The following is a 14,800-nucleotide window of genomic DNA, read 5'->3' on the forward strand; positions in this document are numbered from 1 at the left end:
GACGGAACGCGGGGCGCGCTCGCGGCGCGGCCGCCGAGGCCATGCCCGAGTTCCTGGAGGACCCGTCGGTGCTGACCAAGGAGCGGCTCAAGAGCGAGCTGCTGGCCCACCATGTGGCGCTGCCGGCGGGCGAGCAGCGCAAGGACGTGTACGTGCAGCTCTACCTGCAGCACCTGACGGCGCGCAACCGCCCGCCGCCGCCCGCGCCGCCGCCGCCCGCCAACAGCCGCGCGCCGCCCGACTTCTCCAGCGACGACGAGCGGGAGCCCACGCCGGTGCCGGGCCGCGGCCGCGGAGGCGCCGCCGCCGGAAGGGTAGGCCCCGCCGCCGGACAAAGCCCCCGCCCCTCCCCCGGGGCGCCTTCCCGCCCTCGCCACGGCCGCGGAGCGCGCCCTGGAGGCGGCTTCCCGCCTTTTTGGCGGGGCGCGGGAACCCCGAGCCCCCCCCCCCCCCAGCCGCGCCCGAGTGCGGGGCGACGGAGACCGAAGCGGCCCCGGCGCGCGGGCTCTCGTGGTTAGCGGCATGTTCAAAATGAGCGAGTGCTCCTCCTGGACCAAGCGCTTCCCTCCCTCCCGGCGCCGCGGGCTTGGGCACTCGTGATTGGCTGCGAGCGGGAAAGTGGCCGCCCGGGCCCGAAGCGCTTTGGCGCGGTCCTTGCGGAAAGAGCTGCACGTGGGCAGCGGTCTTCAGAGACCAGGGGTGGGGAAGGCCGGGGGAAGCCTTTCCGGCGGCCCTTGAGGTGATGACGCGCCCGGACCCGCTGCCGCTGGCGAAGCTCTAGGAGTAGCAGGAACGCTTCGGGGCGCGCTACATTGTAGCGCGCTGGCGCGGCCCCGGCCCGGTTCGGGAAAAACTCACCCAAAAGCCAGGGCGCCCGGGAGGAGTGGAGGCGAGGAGGGTCGGGAAGGGCTGAAATGAGCCAGAAAGATGAGAAACGGGGGCTGCAGCCTGGCCGCGGCTACCTCTCCCGTTACAGCTAGCTAGTTCTTCCCCAACCTCATCTGCCACAGAGGAACCAGAAATTGCACTTATTTTTGTCTCCGGTCCTGGAAACCGGCACGCATAGGAGTGTCTTCTTAAGTTGGAAGACAGTCTTAGAGGCGATATGTGTAAAGGGCTACTTTTACAAGTTTTATATATATACATTTATGAAGAGAAGGAAGGAAACATTTATTGAACATCTATTATGTGCCCAGCACTTGGCTTTTGTTCTTTTGAGCATGATGACCGTCCTTGGGGCTATGGAATAATCTCCATTTCATAGTTAAGAAACTGAGGTCTACCGTAGATGCATACACACAAGTAGTGCCTGGGACCCGAGGTGACTTCAGGGCAGCCTAAGGGGCACAGTTCTGACTGGCACTGACTGATGAGGGACATAGCAGGGTTTTGTCCGGCATTATCAATGAACTGGAGGTGGTTACTTTTGACAGATAAACATTGGACCTCCTTTTTGATTGGCAGTGTCTTAAAACACGACTTCCTAATTAGCGTGTTTTATAGATTCTTTTCAAAGTTTGAAAAAAGAAATGGTACAGTTTATTTTGGAGGACTGAGTATTTACAATTCATGTTTCAAAAGAAACATTATGTGCTTGCTAGGTACAAAGCAATGTGCCAGAAACAAGATGAAAAGTTGAGAGAAAACACTACATCCCTCCTGAAGCCTACCAGCTAATTGGGGTATTTTATGCAAGCTTAAATGTGTCACGGATACTCCCTCTACTGGCACATTGTGTCATCCGCTATAAGTCCTTTTTCTTCCTGTGGTGACAGGACTGTTTCTCCTAAAAAGCAAAGACAAACAGAAGCATTCGTGAGCATCCACACAATCTACTAAATTTGAGTTTGCAACTGTTTATTTAAATGAATGAATTTTAACCCAGACTATAGTTTGTCCCTCCCAAGTCATTAGAATTCTTTGTTCATTGCCTCTTCACTTTTCCTTATATGTAGTTCTAGTTGGTTAGACCATGCTATTCCTGCTATTGTTTTTATTTGCTATAAAATTTTTTATTTGCATTGTAGGTCCCATTAAAATAGTATAATTTATAACACTTTCAGGATATGTTCCCAATAATGAAATTAAGTGAATTAAAGAGGCATATGTATTGTGCTGCTTGTCAAATTGATCTCTGAGGGTGCTTCGTTGATAATTCCATCAGCAACTCAATAAAGATGGTTGTTTTTCATTACTTAGTTTTGCCAGTTAGTTGAATGATTGTTAACTGGTTTCTCAGTACATAAAGTGCAACTCTTTAATTATTAGTAGTTATTTTTCAAGTGAGTATGACATGTTTCCTTTTGAAAAACTGTCCCTTGACCATTTTAACCATTGGGGACTGGGACTGGACTTTGTGAATTTTCACTTATATAGTTGAGATGTCAAGTATTTCATATGTGTTACATATATTTACTCAATTTTTCTTTTTTTTATCCTTTTTTTGTACAGAAATTTTTTATTTTGAAATGACTAAACATATATCTCTTGTGTACTTATTGATCCCTTCTCTGGGTTTAATAGAAAGTCATCTATTGTCTTCTAATCATGTTTATGTTGCTTTGGGAGACTGACGTTATGCTGAAGTTGGTTATTATACTTAATTTTAAAATATATTAGAAATGCTGAAATATTACATATTTCATTCAGAATTAGTAACAGAAAATGAATTTTCACAAATTTAAAAAAATTTTCCTAGAACTGTCTTAAATTTAATTTTATCTGTGTTTTGTGGGAATGGGTGGTATGAATGGAAAGGGCACAAAACTTGGAGGTCATTATGTGGGGGCTGTCTCTTATTTGACTTTAGGTAAATCCATACATTCTCATTGGCTGTGTGTGTGTGTGTGTGTGTGTGTGTGTGTGCGTGCGTGTATGCACACACACACACACACATATATATATAATGGAGATAGTGAAGAAAGCATTTTATAAACTATGAAGTACCATGTAAAACTAAACTTTTTGTCAACTGAGTATCCTTGACTTATATTTAAAATACAAATAAACAGACTCAGAGTGAAAGCCTGAGGTGTGGGCAGTAAGATCATAGATTTAGAGGTCATCAAAGCCAATCCCCTCAAATTATAAGGCCCATAGAAGTTAACAGAAAGCTCATTAATTAGCAAGGTGTACATAGATCACGTTTTTAAAACTCTTTAATTCTTTTTTTTAACAAGTATTAATTTCCTGTTCCTTCCTACCCCCACCCCCCACTCCCGGTAGTTGGAAAAAAGAAAAACAAAATTATTGTATTACATAACCATAGTCAACAAAACAAATTCCATGGTGGCCACCTCCAAAAATGAATATCTCCTTTGCTTCCATCACTGATCCTCTGGAATCTTGACTGGTCACTACATTGGTCAGTTCTTAAGTCTATATAAATTGTTTTCTTAGTTCTCCTTTCACTCCAATTCAGTTCTTTCAAGTCCCTTCAAATTTCTCTTTAATAATTTCCCTTTTTTGCACTTTATGCTTGCCCTTGGGGATCTAATAGGGGTGACTTAGGCTACATTTTTCCTAATTCCCAGAACTCTGGTTGTTGTTGTTGGTTGTAACAATACAATAGGCTTTCTGATACAAATAAATATGTGGACACTCAGGCAAAAGAATTCACTTGGTACATTCTGGAGAGACATCTGACATCAGAGAACCAGGGTTTCAAATCGAACTTTCATAAACTTAATTTTGTGACCTTGGGCAAATCATTGAACTTTACTGGGTTTAGTTTGCACATCTATAAAAGATGAGAGGATTGTATTTGATGTCCCCTAGAGTCTCTTAATTTTAAGTCGGTGATCCTAATGTTTAAAATTATAAATCTGCAAATGACTTTTAAAAAAAGAATGCCTACAAATTAGTGGTGGTGGGGTTAAGTTTTAGAATGGTTTTATTTAAGTTAGAAGTTTTCCCCCAATCTTGCTCCCCTGCCCCCCAAGGAAGGCAGTTTGTTAGTCTTTATATTGTTTCCATGGTATGCATTGATCTAAGTTGAATGTGATGAGAGAGAAACCAAATCCTTAAGGAAGAAACACAATTTACTGTTTTTTTAAGACAATCCCTCCTTTTTTGCTAACTAATGTTTAACCTTGTTGTGAGCTTTCTTATTAATAATATCAGTGAATAAAAATTAATTTTCTCTCCTCACAGAGGGGTGGGGAAGGGGAGAGGAAAATCCTGTTACAGATATGTATAGGCAAGCAAAATAAATTCCTAGTCTTCGTATTCCTTTGAATATTCTTTCATTAAAAATAGTGTGTCTTGGGGTGGCTAGGTAGTGCAATGGATAGAGCACTGGCCCTGGAGTCAGGAGGCAAATCTGGCCTCAGACACACTTACTAATGACCTAGCTGTGTGGCCTTGGGTGAACCACTTTACCCCATTGCCTTGCAAAAAAAAAATAATAATTTGTCTTGGGCTGCAAGGTGGCAAATAGTGAATAGAGCGCCAACCCTGGAGTCAGGAAAACCTGAGTACAAAGCTCCTCAGACACTTAATAATTACTTGACTGTGTGAACTTGGGCAAGTCACTTAACCCCATTACCTTGCAAAAACATTAAAAAAAATTTAAAAAAGTTTCTTTCAGTTTAGAAGTTAAGTTAATCTGATAAATGAGATGACTTTGCAGGATCAGAGAGTTAGAGCTAGAAGAGACTTTTTTAAGTCCAATTCCCTTATTTTACAGATAAAGGAAAATGAGGCACAACGAAATTAAATGACTTACCCTGAATCACACAGCTAGTAAATGTATGGATAGGATTTGAACTCAGCACATGATTCCACTGTCATCTTGATGTCTAATACCAACAGCCATCATTTATTTAGTGTTTTTTAAAGTTATTAGTGAAGTTTATTATTATTTATTATTTCAGTGTTACAAGTGAGAAAACAGATTTAGTTGACTTGCCTAGGACCGCACAACAATAAATATCTAACACATATCTTAACTCCTGGTCTAGTCTTTTCTAACTCCTACACCACCTTGGTATTTCAAGGTGGTTTGTAATCTTTTGTTAAAATGATATGTGATTGGGGCGGCTAGGTGGCGTAGTGGATAAAGCACCGGCCTTGGAGTCAGGAGTACCTGGGGTCAAATTCTGTCTCAGACACTTAATAATTACCTAGCTGTGTGGCCTTGGGCAAGCCACTTAACCCCATTTGCCTTGCAAAAAAAACCTAAAAAAATAAAATGATATGTGATGTTAAAATCCTCAGGTACCTTTTCCATCAAGTCAGGAAAAAGAGGTAATAGGATAGTTTTTCAAAATAGAAACATGAGGAATGTTTTCAGCAATTATTGCATTATTGGAATAAAGATGCAAACTTTCACAGAGGGGAGGGGATTCATTTAGCTCTATCAGTTCTATCACATTGGACAGGTCACTGAACATTTCTGCTGTATTGTATGTAGGTCCCAAGGTCTGTGGGCTTCCCCACCTTCCTTTTTTAGGCTCATTTGTTTATAATCACAACATATCAGCCAGTAGCACATTTAGTATTTCCTCTGTGCCAAGCAAGCTTGCACCTGTGCGCGCGCGCGCACACACACACACACACACACAACATCACCCTACCTACATTTATGCTAATTAAGCTCTGAGGATACAAAGAAAGGTAAAACTCCCACAGAGCCCATTGTCAAATGGGGGAGACAAAACGGCAACAACCACGTAAAGACAAACTCTAGACAGGATCACTGGGTGTTTGTCACCAACACAGCCACATATATATTAGATTGTACTGGGAGATCAAGTTCTAATAATGATCCAGCTTCCTCAGACTAAAGACCCATGTTCAGTGGTTTTCTTACCTTTAATAGGAGCTGCCAGATTTTCTTTCTAGTGCATTCATAGTTGATTGAAGGAAAATATATAGGCCCATTCTGTGACTGTTGACATATTTCTGGTGTGTCTTCCCATGTTTGTCATGTTGTTATTCAGTCCTGTCTGACTCTCTGTGACCGCATGGCCCAGACACTTTTTTTATCTACTATCTCTCCAAGTCCAAGATCATGTTCATTATTTCCATGACCTATTTCATCCTCTGCTGACCCTTCTTTTGCCTTCATTCTTTTCCCAGCATCGGAATCATTTCCAGTGAGTTTCATCTTCTCAGTTTATGGACCAAAGTAGTTTAAGCTTCAGTATTTGATCTTCTAGTGATTAACCCGAATTATATTCTTCAAGTATTGACTGATTTGATCTCCTTGCTGTCTTCTATAGCACCAGAATTTGAAGGCATCAGTTCTGTGGCTCTCAACCTTCCTTAAATAGTTCAGTTTTCACAGACATAGGAAAAAAATCATAGTTTTGCCTATATGGACCTTTGTCAGGAAAATGTTTCTGCTTTTTAATATGCTGCTCAAATCTACCATAATCCAGCCAATTGGGCAATTTGGTCTCTAGTTCCTCTGCCTCTTGGAAAACCATCCTACTCTTCTAGGTATTTCTCAGTTCACATTTGGTAGAAATATAATCTTTCTAGTATTTGAAATGAACATTTCTTTAGGATTAAGACCGAAACTGATCTTTTCCAATCCATAAGACTAATTGATGACCATTTTGACTAAGAGTTTGCCAACTTAATAGCAGAGTATGTATACTCAAATATTAAAAAAAATCTTAGTCAAAATGATCAATTAATCTTATGACAGAAGTTTGTTTTTTAAATCATTGCTAAAACATGAGTTACTTTAAAAGCTTATTTTCACTTTTAATATAATTTTGTACAAAATAGGCTGACTATCAAAATAAATTGGTATCTTATTAATTTATGTGGGAAAGCATTACAGATATTCATAGAGAATTATTGTTGTTTACAGAAAGCCACAAAGAAAACTGACAAACCCAGATCAGAGGAAAAAGAAGATCTTGATGTAACTGAACTCACAAATGAAGAGCTGTTGTCTCAACTTGTGAAATATGGAGTGAATCCTGGCCCTATTGTAGGTAGGTTAATTTAATTTTTTTTTTTCCATTTTTCAGGAGTTCCAAATTGTTAAGTATTAAGGTTTCATTTGAGTTAGGTTTAGACAATGCTTCCTGATCTCATTACATCAATAAAGATTTAGTAATTTTTAACACGTGAGTTTGAAGAGGTGTTGGAAATAGAAAAGCAAACTGCATCTGTCTTCATGATTACATTCTAGTGAGGAGGGGCAGCTAGATGGCACAGTGGAGAGAGCACTGGCCCTAGAGTCAGGAGGACCTGAGTTCAAATTTGACCTCAGACACTTAATAATTGCCTAGCTTTGTGGCCTTGGGCAAGTCACTTAACCCTATTGCCTTTTGGGGGTGGGGGGGTCGTTCTAGTGAGAGAGATCTGTAAATTGTGTGTGTGTGTGTGTTAATCAGTCAACAAATATTAATTATTATGCATAGTTATGAAAACAGTAAAACAGTGCAATGTTTTACCTAAAATCTGGCCATTTTATACTAGAGATACTCCTTCATCACTTCCCTTTATTTTCTCAAATGACTTAGAGTTGTGTCCCAAATTTTCTTCTGGTCTCCCAAATCATGTAGTATCCAGATGTGATGAGACTCCTTTACCTTAGCTGAACTTCAGATAACAAAAAATAGTCTGTCATCAGTCCTGAATTTAAACCTTTTTCAAATTTATAAGACCCCATTAGGTTGTAGTGGAGAAGTAATTTCTGTAATGCTTTTTATTATCTGAGATACTTTTCCGTGTGATATCTAGACTTGGAGTAAGAAGAATTCTAGTCTTGATTCTGCCGAGTAACTTTTAGCTGGGTGCCATAGGATCAGTTCTGTGAGACTCAGTTGTTTCCTCTGTAAAATCACTATAATGACATTTCAATTACACTCTTATAATTGTGAAGAAAAGTATTGAGGCACATTTGGATGTGTGCCATCAACAAAGATAATAACCTTTCAGCTGATTCCTTGCAGCCATGTCCCACTTCATCTGACACCCTGGGAAACACACAGGGTACATGTATCATCAGAATGCAGATTTCAGTGGAGATTTGTAGAAAAGGAACCCAAGACTAAGGGGCTAAAAGAAGTTGCCCACATGGGGTCATGCAGGAGGAGGCAGGAGGGCGTCCTCTTCACTCAATTATTTAATAATTATGACTCAAATAAAGACCTACCATCAATCCCTTGTGTTCTGCTGGTTATAAAGCCCCACTGACTACTATTGTAACTAGTATCATTTATCAACTCCTGTGTTTGTTAGTAAAAGCCCTTCATAATTTGATTCCAGGCTACCTTTTTTGGGTTCATTAAATGTTAGTCTTCACACACTGTACCTTCCAGTTAATTTGACCTCCACAGCTCTGGATATCTTGTCTATCTGCCTTTGTGCCTGTGGGTTGGCCGCATCTTTTAACCTCTGCCTCAAAGGATCCTGTCCTACATGAGCCCTTTCCTGACCACCCTTTCCTCTCCTCATGTCTGTTCTGCATCTGTATATATTTTATGGGTACATTCTTTCCCTTCAGTAGAATGAAACCTTGAGGGAAGGGGCTATTTCATTTTTGTCCCTGTATTGAGCATCTAACAGCATCTGTGACAAAGTAGACCTTTAATAAATAAATGCCCGTTAAGTAATTAAAATAAGTAAGATCAATCATAAGTTTGATTCCCCTTCATTTCAATGTAAATGACTTGAAAGGAATAGTAATTATACTTCACACTGGGCAATAATTTTGTTCCTAAGGCAAATAGTTAAAATTTATTTTCATAAAGATCCACCTTCTTTCCCTACCACTCCTATTCACTGAGAAAGAAAGAAAAGCAGAACTGTTGCAAATGGGAAGTCAAGCAGTACAAATTCCCATCTTTGTTCTCTCCCAATTTGTGTCATTTTTCAGGCTGAATCCATCAGCCCTTTCATGAGCTAAGTTTCATCATGAATGCTCTGAAATTGTGATTGGTTCTTATGTTCATCAGGTTTTTTTTTTAAGGCAGTGGGGTTTGAGTGCCTTGCCCCAAGGTCACATAACTAGGTAATTATTATTAAGTGTCTGAATCCAAATTTGAACTCAGACCCTCCTGACTCGAGGACTGGTGCTCTATGCATTGTACCATCTAGCTGATGATTTTAGGGATTCTTGTAGGAAAATCTAGTATGGGTATTAGATTTCCTGAAACAAATTTGTTAGAATCAGTACTAAGCTAGAAAGTAATATTACAGGAAGGCAAGATTGTTGTAAAATATGGGGACAGACCATTTTATTTATTTACTTATTTCCCAACTGCTTGTCTTTGTCGCAGCATGTTTATATATCAGGTTTATTTTTAACTATATAGATCAGTTACATTTGAAGCTAATTACTAGTAGGAAAAAGAAGTGTGAAAAACAAGCAGAAGTATTAAATCAGGAACTACTTGGCAACAGCTAATAAACAAGTTATATTTCAATATAGGAACTACCAGGAAGCTATATGAGAAAAAACTGCTGAAATTGAGAGAACATGGTCCAGAATCAAGATCTTCTACACCTCTGCCAACAGTTTCTTCAGCAACAGAAAATGCTAAACAGAATGGAAATGACGACTCAGATAGATACAGTGACAACGAAGAAGGTAATCTTAGAAGTATCTGTGACAGAGCATGTAACTTTTGTTTGGGATTTGGGTAAATTAGCCCTACCAGGTAAAATTATTTGAGGGGAACCCAAAAGCAGATCTTTTATCCCTACTCTTAATGAAGTTATGCTGTGATGTGGAAGAGTTCTTCCTCATGACTATTGCAACTTGAGTCTAAAATCATTCTAATTATTAGGTACTTTTCAATTAATCTGATAGTTCCAGATATGAATAAAAAGTTAATTCTGATACTTTTTTTAAAGAGGGATAAGATTATGAGGAAGGACAATCTTAATATCTAGTTTAAATATAATGGTGTTTAATATAGCTCCTTTTTCCTGATTTGTAATTTGACCCAGATATCCCATGTAATAATTAACTTAACAGGATATAGAAAGCCAAAACATTTCTGTGGATTTGGAAACAAAAAAAAAGGCTTTTCTTTCCACAACATCACTTTAGCAAGGAGGCAAAAAAGAGCACCAGATCATCCACCAATTATACTTAAATTTCCTGCCTCTTTTGCTTCTACAGGGAAGAAGAAAGAACACAAGAAAGTGAAGTCCACTAGGGAGACTGTCCGTATTTCTGAACTTCCAACATCTCCCTCTGGTGGATTTTTTCAGGCAGTTTCTTTTCCTGAAATTCGTGCCCGTCCTCCCTTGGGCTGGACTGAATTACAGGCAGCTAAAAGAGGACGTAGTTCTGATAGAGACCCATTCAGGGAACCTCTGAGTGCCTCAAGCTCACTTGGTGTAGAACAAGCAGGAAAAGTAGTTTCAGGAGATGATATTTTCAATTCTCCTAAGTATGGCCAGGATAGATCCTTGGGGAAAAGTTCGTTATCTTCCAGATCTGAACCATTTGCCACATTGGCCCCAGCTGCGGCTAGGCCCTCATGTTCTCCTGCACTCATGGACCCCGCCCTCAAGAACCTCAGAGACCACTTAGAAAACATTTGTGGTAAAAATAAATATGAGTTTGTTTCTTCATTTACTGAGAGGGCATGTAGTTCAGGGCAATCAGCTTTCTCCGAAAGTAGTGAAAAGCTAGACATTTTAGAGAGCTCAGAAGTAATTACTCCACCTCTAGCTCAAGCCATCAGAGATTATGTGGATTCTCTGTTAATGAAGGCAGGAGTAAGTAAATTACCTGGAATTTCTAACTCCGGTTTAACTGGTGTAGAAAGCCCACATAAAGAGGTTGGCCCATCTCAGTTTCAAAAAACTGAATTCACATGTTCTCCCAAAAAATTCCCCAGACTTCATGAGACTTCAGCTAAGGAAAGAGACTCAGCTTCTCTTGATGCCTCTCAAGATCATGTAGCACCTTCTGCTTTTGCAAAGGCTGTCATTGCCCAGTCACTCAGGTCCTTGGGCATAGAAGCTCCTAAGGAATGTCAGCATGACACATTCAACAATCCAGAACCATCTTTTCCCCTCCATGAATCTATTTTAAAGATAATTGATGAGGAATGGAGTCACATTGATAGGCCGATCCCTTCAGTGGCTAGCAAATATCCAATTTCTTCTAGTGAGAAACCCCACATGCTGTCGGTTCCCAAAGTGGATGATGAAATCCTAGAGTTGACCTCTGGAGTCACTTCCTCAGCATCCACTCAGGCTTGCAATGAGCAACTTGATCTTGCCTTTTGTAGAACATATGAAGCAGGAGCAGGAGCCCTGCAGATTGCAGCCCATACTGCTTTTGTTGCTCGGGCCTTACAAACAGATATTGGTCGGGTAGCACACATTCTCAGCTCTGATCTCAGTCAGATACCGGAGGCACTTGGGACTCTGAGCAAGGCATACAATGCAGCCTCATTTCTCTGTGATGCCGCCTTTGATGAAGTAAGGATGACAGCTTGTGCCATGGGATCGTCTACTGTGGGGCGCCGGCACCTCTGGCTGAATAATGACAAAGTCAGCCCCACTCATAAGAACAAGCTATTGGCCCTTCCTCTGAAAGGGGGAACACTCTTTGGAGGGGAAGTACAGAAAGTTATTAAAAAGCGTGGGAAGAGACAATGATGCAGTCATAAGGAGAGGTCTTTCCCATCCTGTTAAGGCATGAAAAGCACTAGAGGCTTGGCTAGTAGTGATTTTTACCCGATAGAGGCTAAGCTCAATTCAATCTGTGCTTTTTCTTTACAATGGTAAAAAACCATATTCCTAAAGCATTCAAAATACACGAGTTGGCATTTTTATGGTTTATCATTTATAAAACAATACTATTACTTTCAAAATTTAGTGCATTTTCTTCAGTACTTTCTATTTGAGACTTTATATTTCTATAAGATTATGAAACACTTAATCGATTACATGTTTATCACCTTTCACAATTGTGTGTACATTCCAATTTTTACAACTAAAAAGGAAAATAAAAAATCTTAGGAGCATATTAATACTTGTCTAGGTCTGTAATTTCACTGCTGTCAGTACATTTTCTGCCAAAGCAAATTATAACTCCTCCACACCTTATATGCTTTAATAGTTATAATGGCCTGCTAGGGCTAAGCTAGTCCTTTGGAAACTAGTTTGTCTCTGGACCTGATAGAAGTCCTACCTACTTTTATTAACACCTTGCAAAGCTTGTACCTTGTTAGGATAGCTTTGGAGAAATCCTTCCTTCCTTCCCCTCCAGTCACAATGAGACATATGAATGGGAATTTAATGCTAAATAGAAGGATAGATATTCTCAGATATCACCTATCTCAAAACACTTCCCATTCCCCAAACCCTCTTTTCTTCCATTCCCCTTTATCTTATCCCCTTGTACCACATGACTTGGAAGCCCTTTCTTAGAACAGAAAAAAAGGTAATTTAGGTAGTCATAGATTTTCTTTGAATAATTTCCCATAATAGTATGTCTTTTCAACAGCTGTTTTGTGCTAGAAAGAACAGTATTACTATTTTTAATTATTTCTTTTTCCTTAATCCTGTTTTGTGTTTCATAAGTAAAACTTTGTAATTAGAGCTAAAATTAATTTCTAAAATAAATTTGAAATATTTGATATGTGAAATGATGGTAGTGCCATAAGTATGTTTATGTAGCTAGTTCTACAGGAGCATGATATCTTTTCTCATGTTTTGCTTTTTGGAAGTATGTATTTAGTAATTGGATCCCCTATTTTTCTGTTTTCTGGGAAATGTAAAGGATTATCTGTAGAATAAGATAATAGCAGATGGAGTGCCGACCTATCAAAAGTGCCTAGAATTTTTTATTGAACAATCTAAAATACTTGTATACAGAAGAATATATAAAACAATATATAAAAATTTAATTACTACCAAATAATAATCACCTGGGCATTTGCTGTCCCAGAACCCAGGCAATCTTAGATTTTTAAAATATGTTTATATCTCTTATCTGTCTATGGACTTTGTAAGGAATGTTTTTGTTCGTTTTTGTCTCTTCTGAAATGCTGTATGTGCTACTTATAGAGCGCTGTGCAATTGTGATCATGTAGAGTGCCTCCACAAATTCAATAAAGTTTTTTTAACTTGAAAAATATCGTGTGGCCTTCAAAACCATGTAGCTTGTGTGTTTATTCTTGGAACTTCATCAAATGATTTCTTATTCAAAATGGATCCCTTTCCCAATTGCATGGAGTAAATTTGACATCTTATGGTATTATAATTGAAAATTTATGTTGCCCGATTCACATTATTGTCATCACTTTTGATTTCCCAGTTGGAAGGGCCTGTCTTCATTACTCCTTTAAGCTTTTCCCAAAAGTCTCAATGAATTTTGTGAGGACTTAAATATATTTGAATCCATTTAGGTTCTTTATATACATTCTGAATCCTACTTGGCTGTTTTGTTGTTTTTTTAACTGCTTTACAGTTCTTAAATTTCTGTTCTACTTCCTGTCCAGTCAAACAGAAACAAATATCTAAAACTTTAAAAATCTAAAGCAACTGTTTATTAGAGTTTAAATTTTATAGATGGAAAAAACTACACCCAGGAAAGATTGTGTCACCCAGGCATTAAGGGGAAAAAGCCAAGATTCAGATCCAGGGCATCCAAATCTGTTTGTTTCTTTTCCCACTTCACTACACTCCCTCAGTTCAAATAGCTCTTGTCCAGAAATAAAATCTTCACCACTATTGGGGAGGGAACAAATTGGCCCCGCAAACTGAAATAAAAGTAGAATTGCTGCGGTAAAATCAGGGTTTCGTTTCTAATTTTGACTTAACATTTAAGATCCAGAGAGCTTAAGATGACTTTCTGCAACTGCACTTATTTTCAGGGATGGGCAAGAGGTTATAACAACCTTGATATTATCCCAGCAAACACAGACATAGCTGATAATTGAACAAGTAGTCACATAAGTTTTTTCCATTTGCTTAAGTAATAGTCCTGTTTGTTAATTTTTCATTATTTTATTAAGGGGCCAGAGAAGGAAATAAGAGCTGAGTATGTCAATAGAACTTCAGTTTGCCGATTCCTTAAGCAATATGACTAGAGGAATGGACTTTTGTCTAGTTCTTTCGGAAAAATTTGTTGCAGTTATCAGAAGAATCCCTATGGCTAGGAAGCTAATGATCCAATCAGCATCTTGATAGATTATAAAAACTCCTTGAGGAAAGAAATTTACCTTACACATATATCCTATTAGTAATATTCCTAATAGCTAACAGTGATACTTAACAAATATTTTTTAATTAATTTTTCAAGGTATTGATAGAACAATGTTCCATGAATGGTTTTGTTTGTCATTGTGTACAATTTGTCTCCCATCCCCCACCCCACCCCCCAGTGCCTTATAGTCATAAGGTTATAATTTTGGTTTCTCCCTTCATTTGCTGGTTCTGAAGGAATGAGTAAAATCATTTTTTCTGTAACATCTATTTCTTGAGTTTGCAGAATGACATGGTTTTTAAACTTTCCTTAAAGTTACAATTTCTAGGCTACTCCAAAGTTACTGTTTCAATTAAAGTACTTAATAGAGCACTTCAGAATACAGAGCTGACTTGTTATAAATAGGAGTTTGATCCCAGAGAAAATGGGGGGGAGATGAAGAAAATAAACAGCATGAAGAAATGGTTCTTTTCTTGAGAAAGAAATAGGACACAATCACATGGACATTTGAGTTGCATTTTGGACTTTTGTATTTATAGGTATAGGAATAAAATGGTTGAATTTTTAATATCAATTAGACTGATTTCAAAGCGCAACAGTAAGATGAATTAAGAGTTAATTATTTTATGTGTCAAAGAGTAATGGTGTTTTTTGTTA

The 14,800-nt window shown here is 39.1% G+C and overlaps 1 protein-coding gene across 3 annotated transcripts in view; it reads left to right on the plus strand.

Moving 5' to 3' along the window:
* The window catches only part of TMPO (thymopoietin), a 30,098-nt gene continuing 15,298 nt past the window's right edge, over positions 1-14,800 (plus strand). For 2 of the 3 annotated variants that reach the window (XM_074226642.1, XM_074226643.1), the window contains exons 1-3: positions 27-314; positions 6,824-6,950; positions 9,398-9,556. In XM_074226642.1, the coding sequence (XP_074082743.1) occupies positions 42-314; positions 6,824-6,950; positions 9,398-9,556 (559 nt within the window). In that variant the 5' untranslated portion in view covers positions 27-41. Of the gene's footprint in view, positions 315-6,823; positions 6,951-9,397; positions 9,557-10,093; positions 14,780-14,800 lie in introns of those variants that run through there. The other variant, XM_074226641.1, reaches the window with a different exon arrangement.

The sequence above is a fragment of the Macrotis lagotis genome, chromosome 2 (genome assembly GCF_037893015.1).
Source record: "Macrotis lagotis isolate mMagLag1 chromosome 2, bilby.v1.9.chrom.fasta, whole genome shotgun sequence".
NCBI classification, from domain to species: domain Eukaryota; kingdom Metazoa; phylum Chordata; class Mammalia; order Peramelemorphia; family Peramelidae; genus Macrotis; species Macrotis lagotis.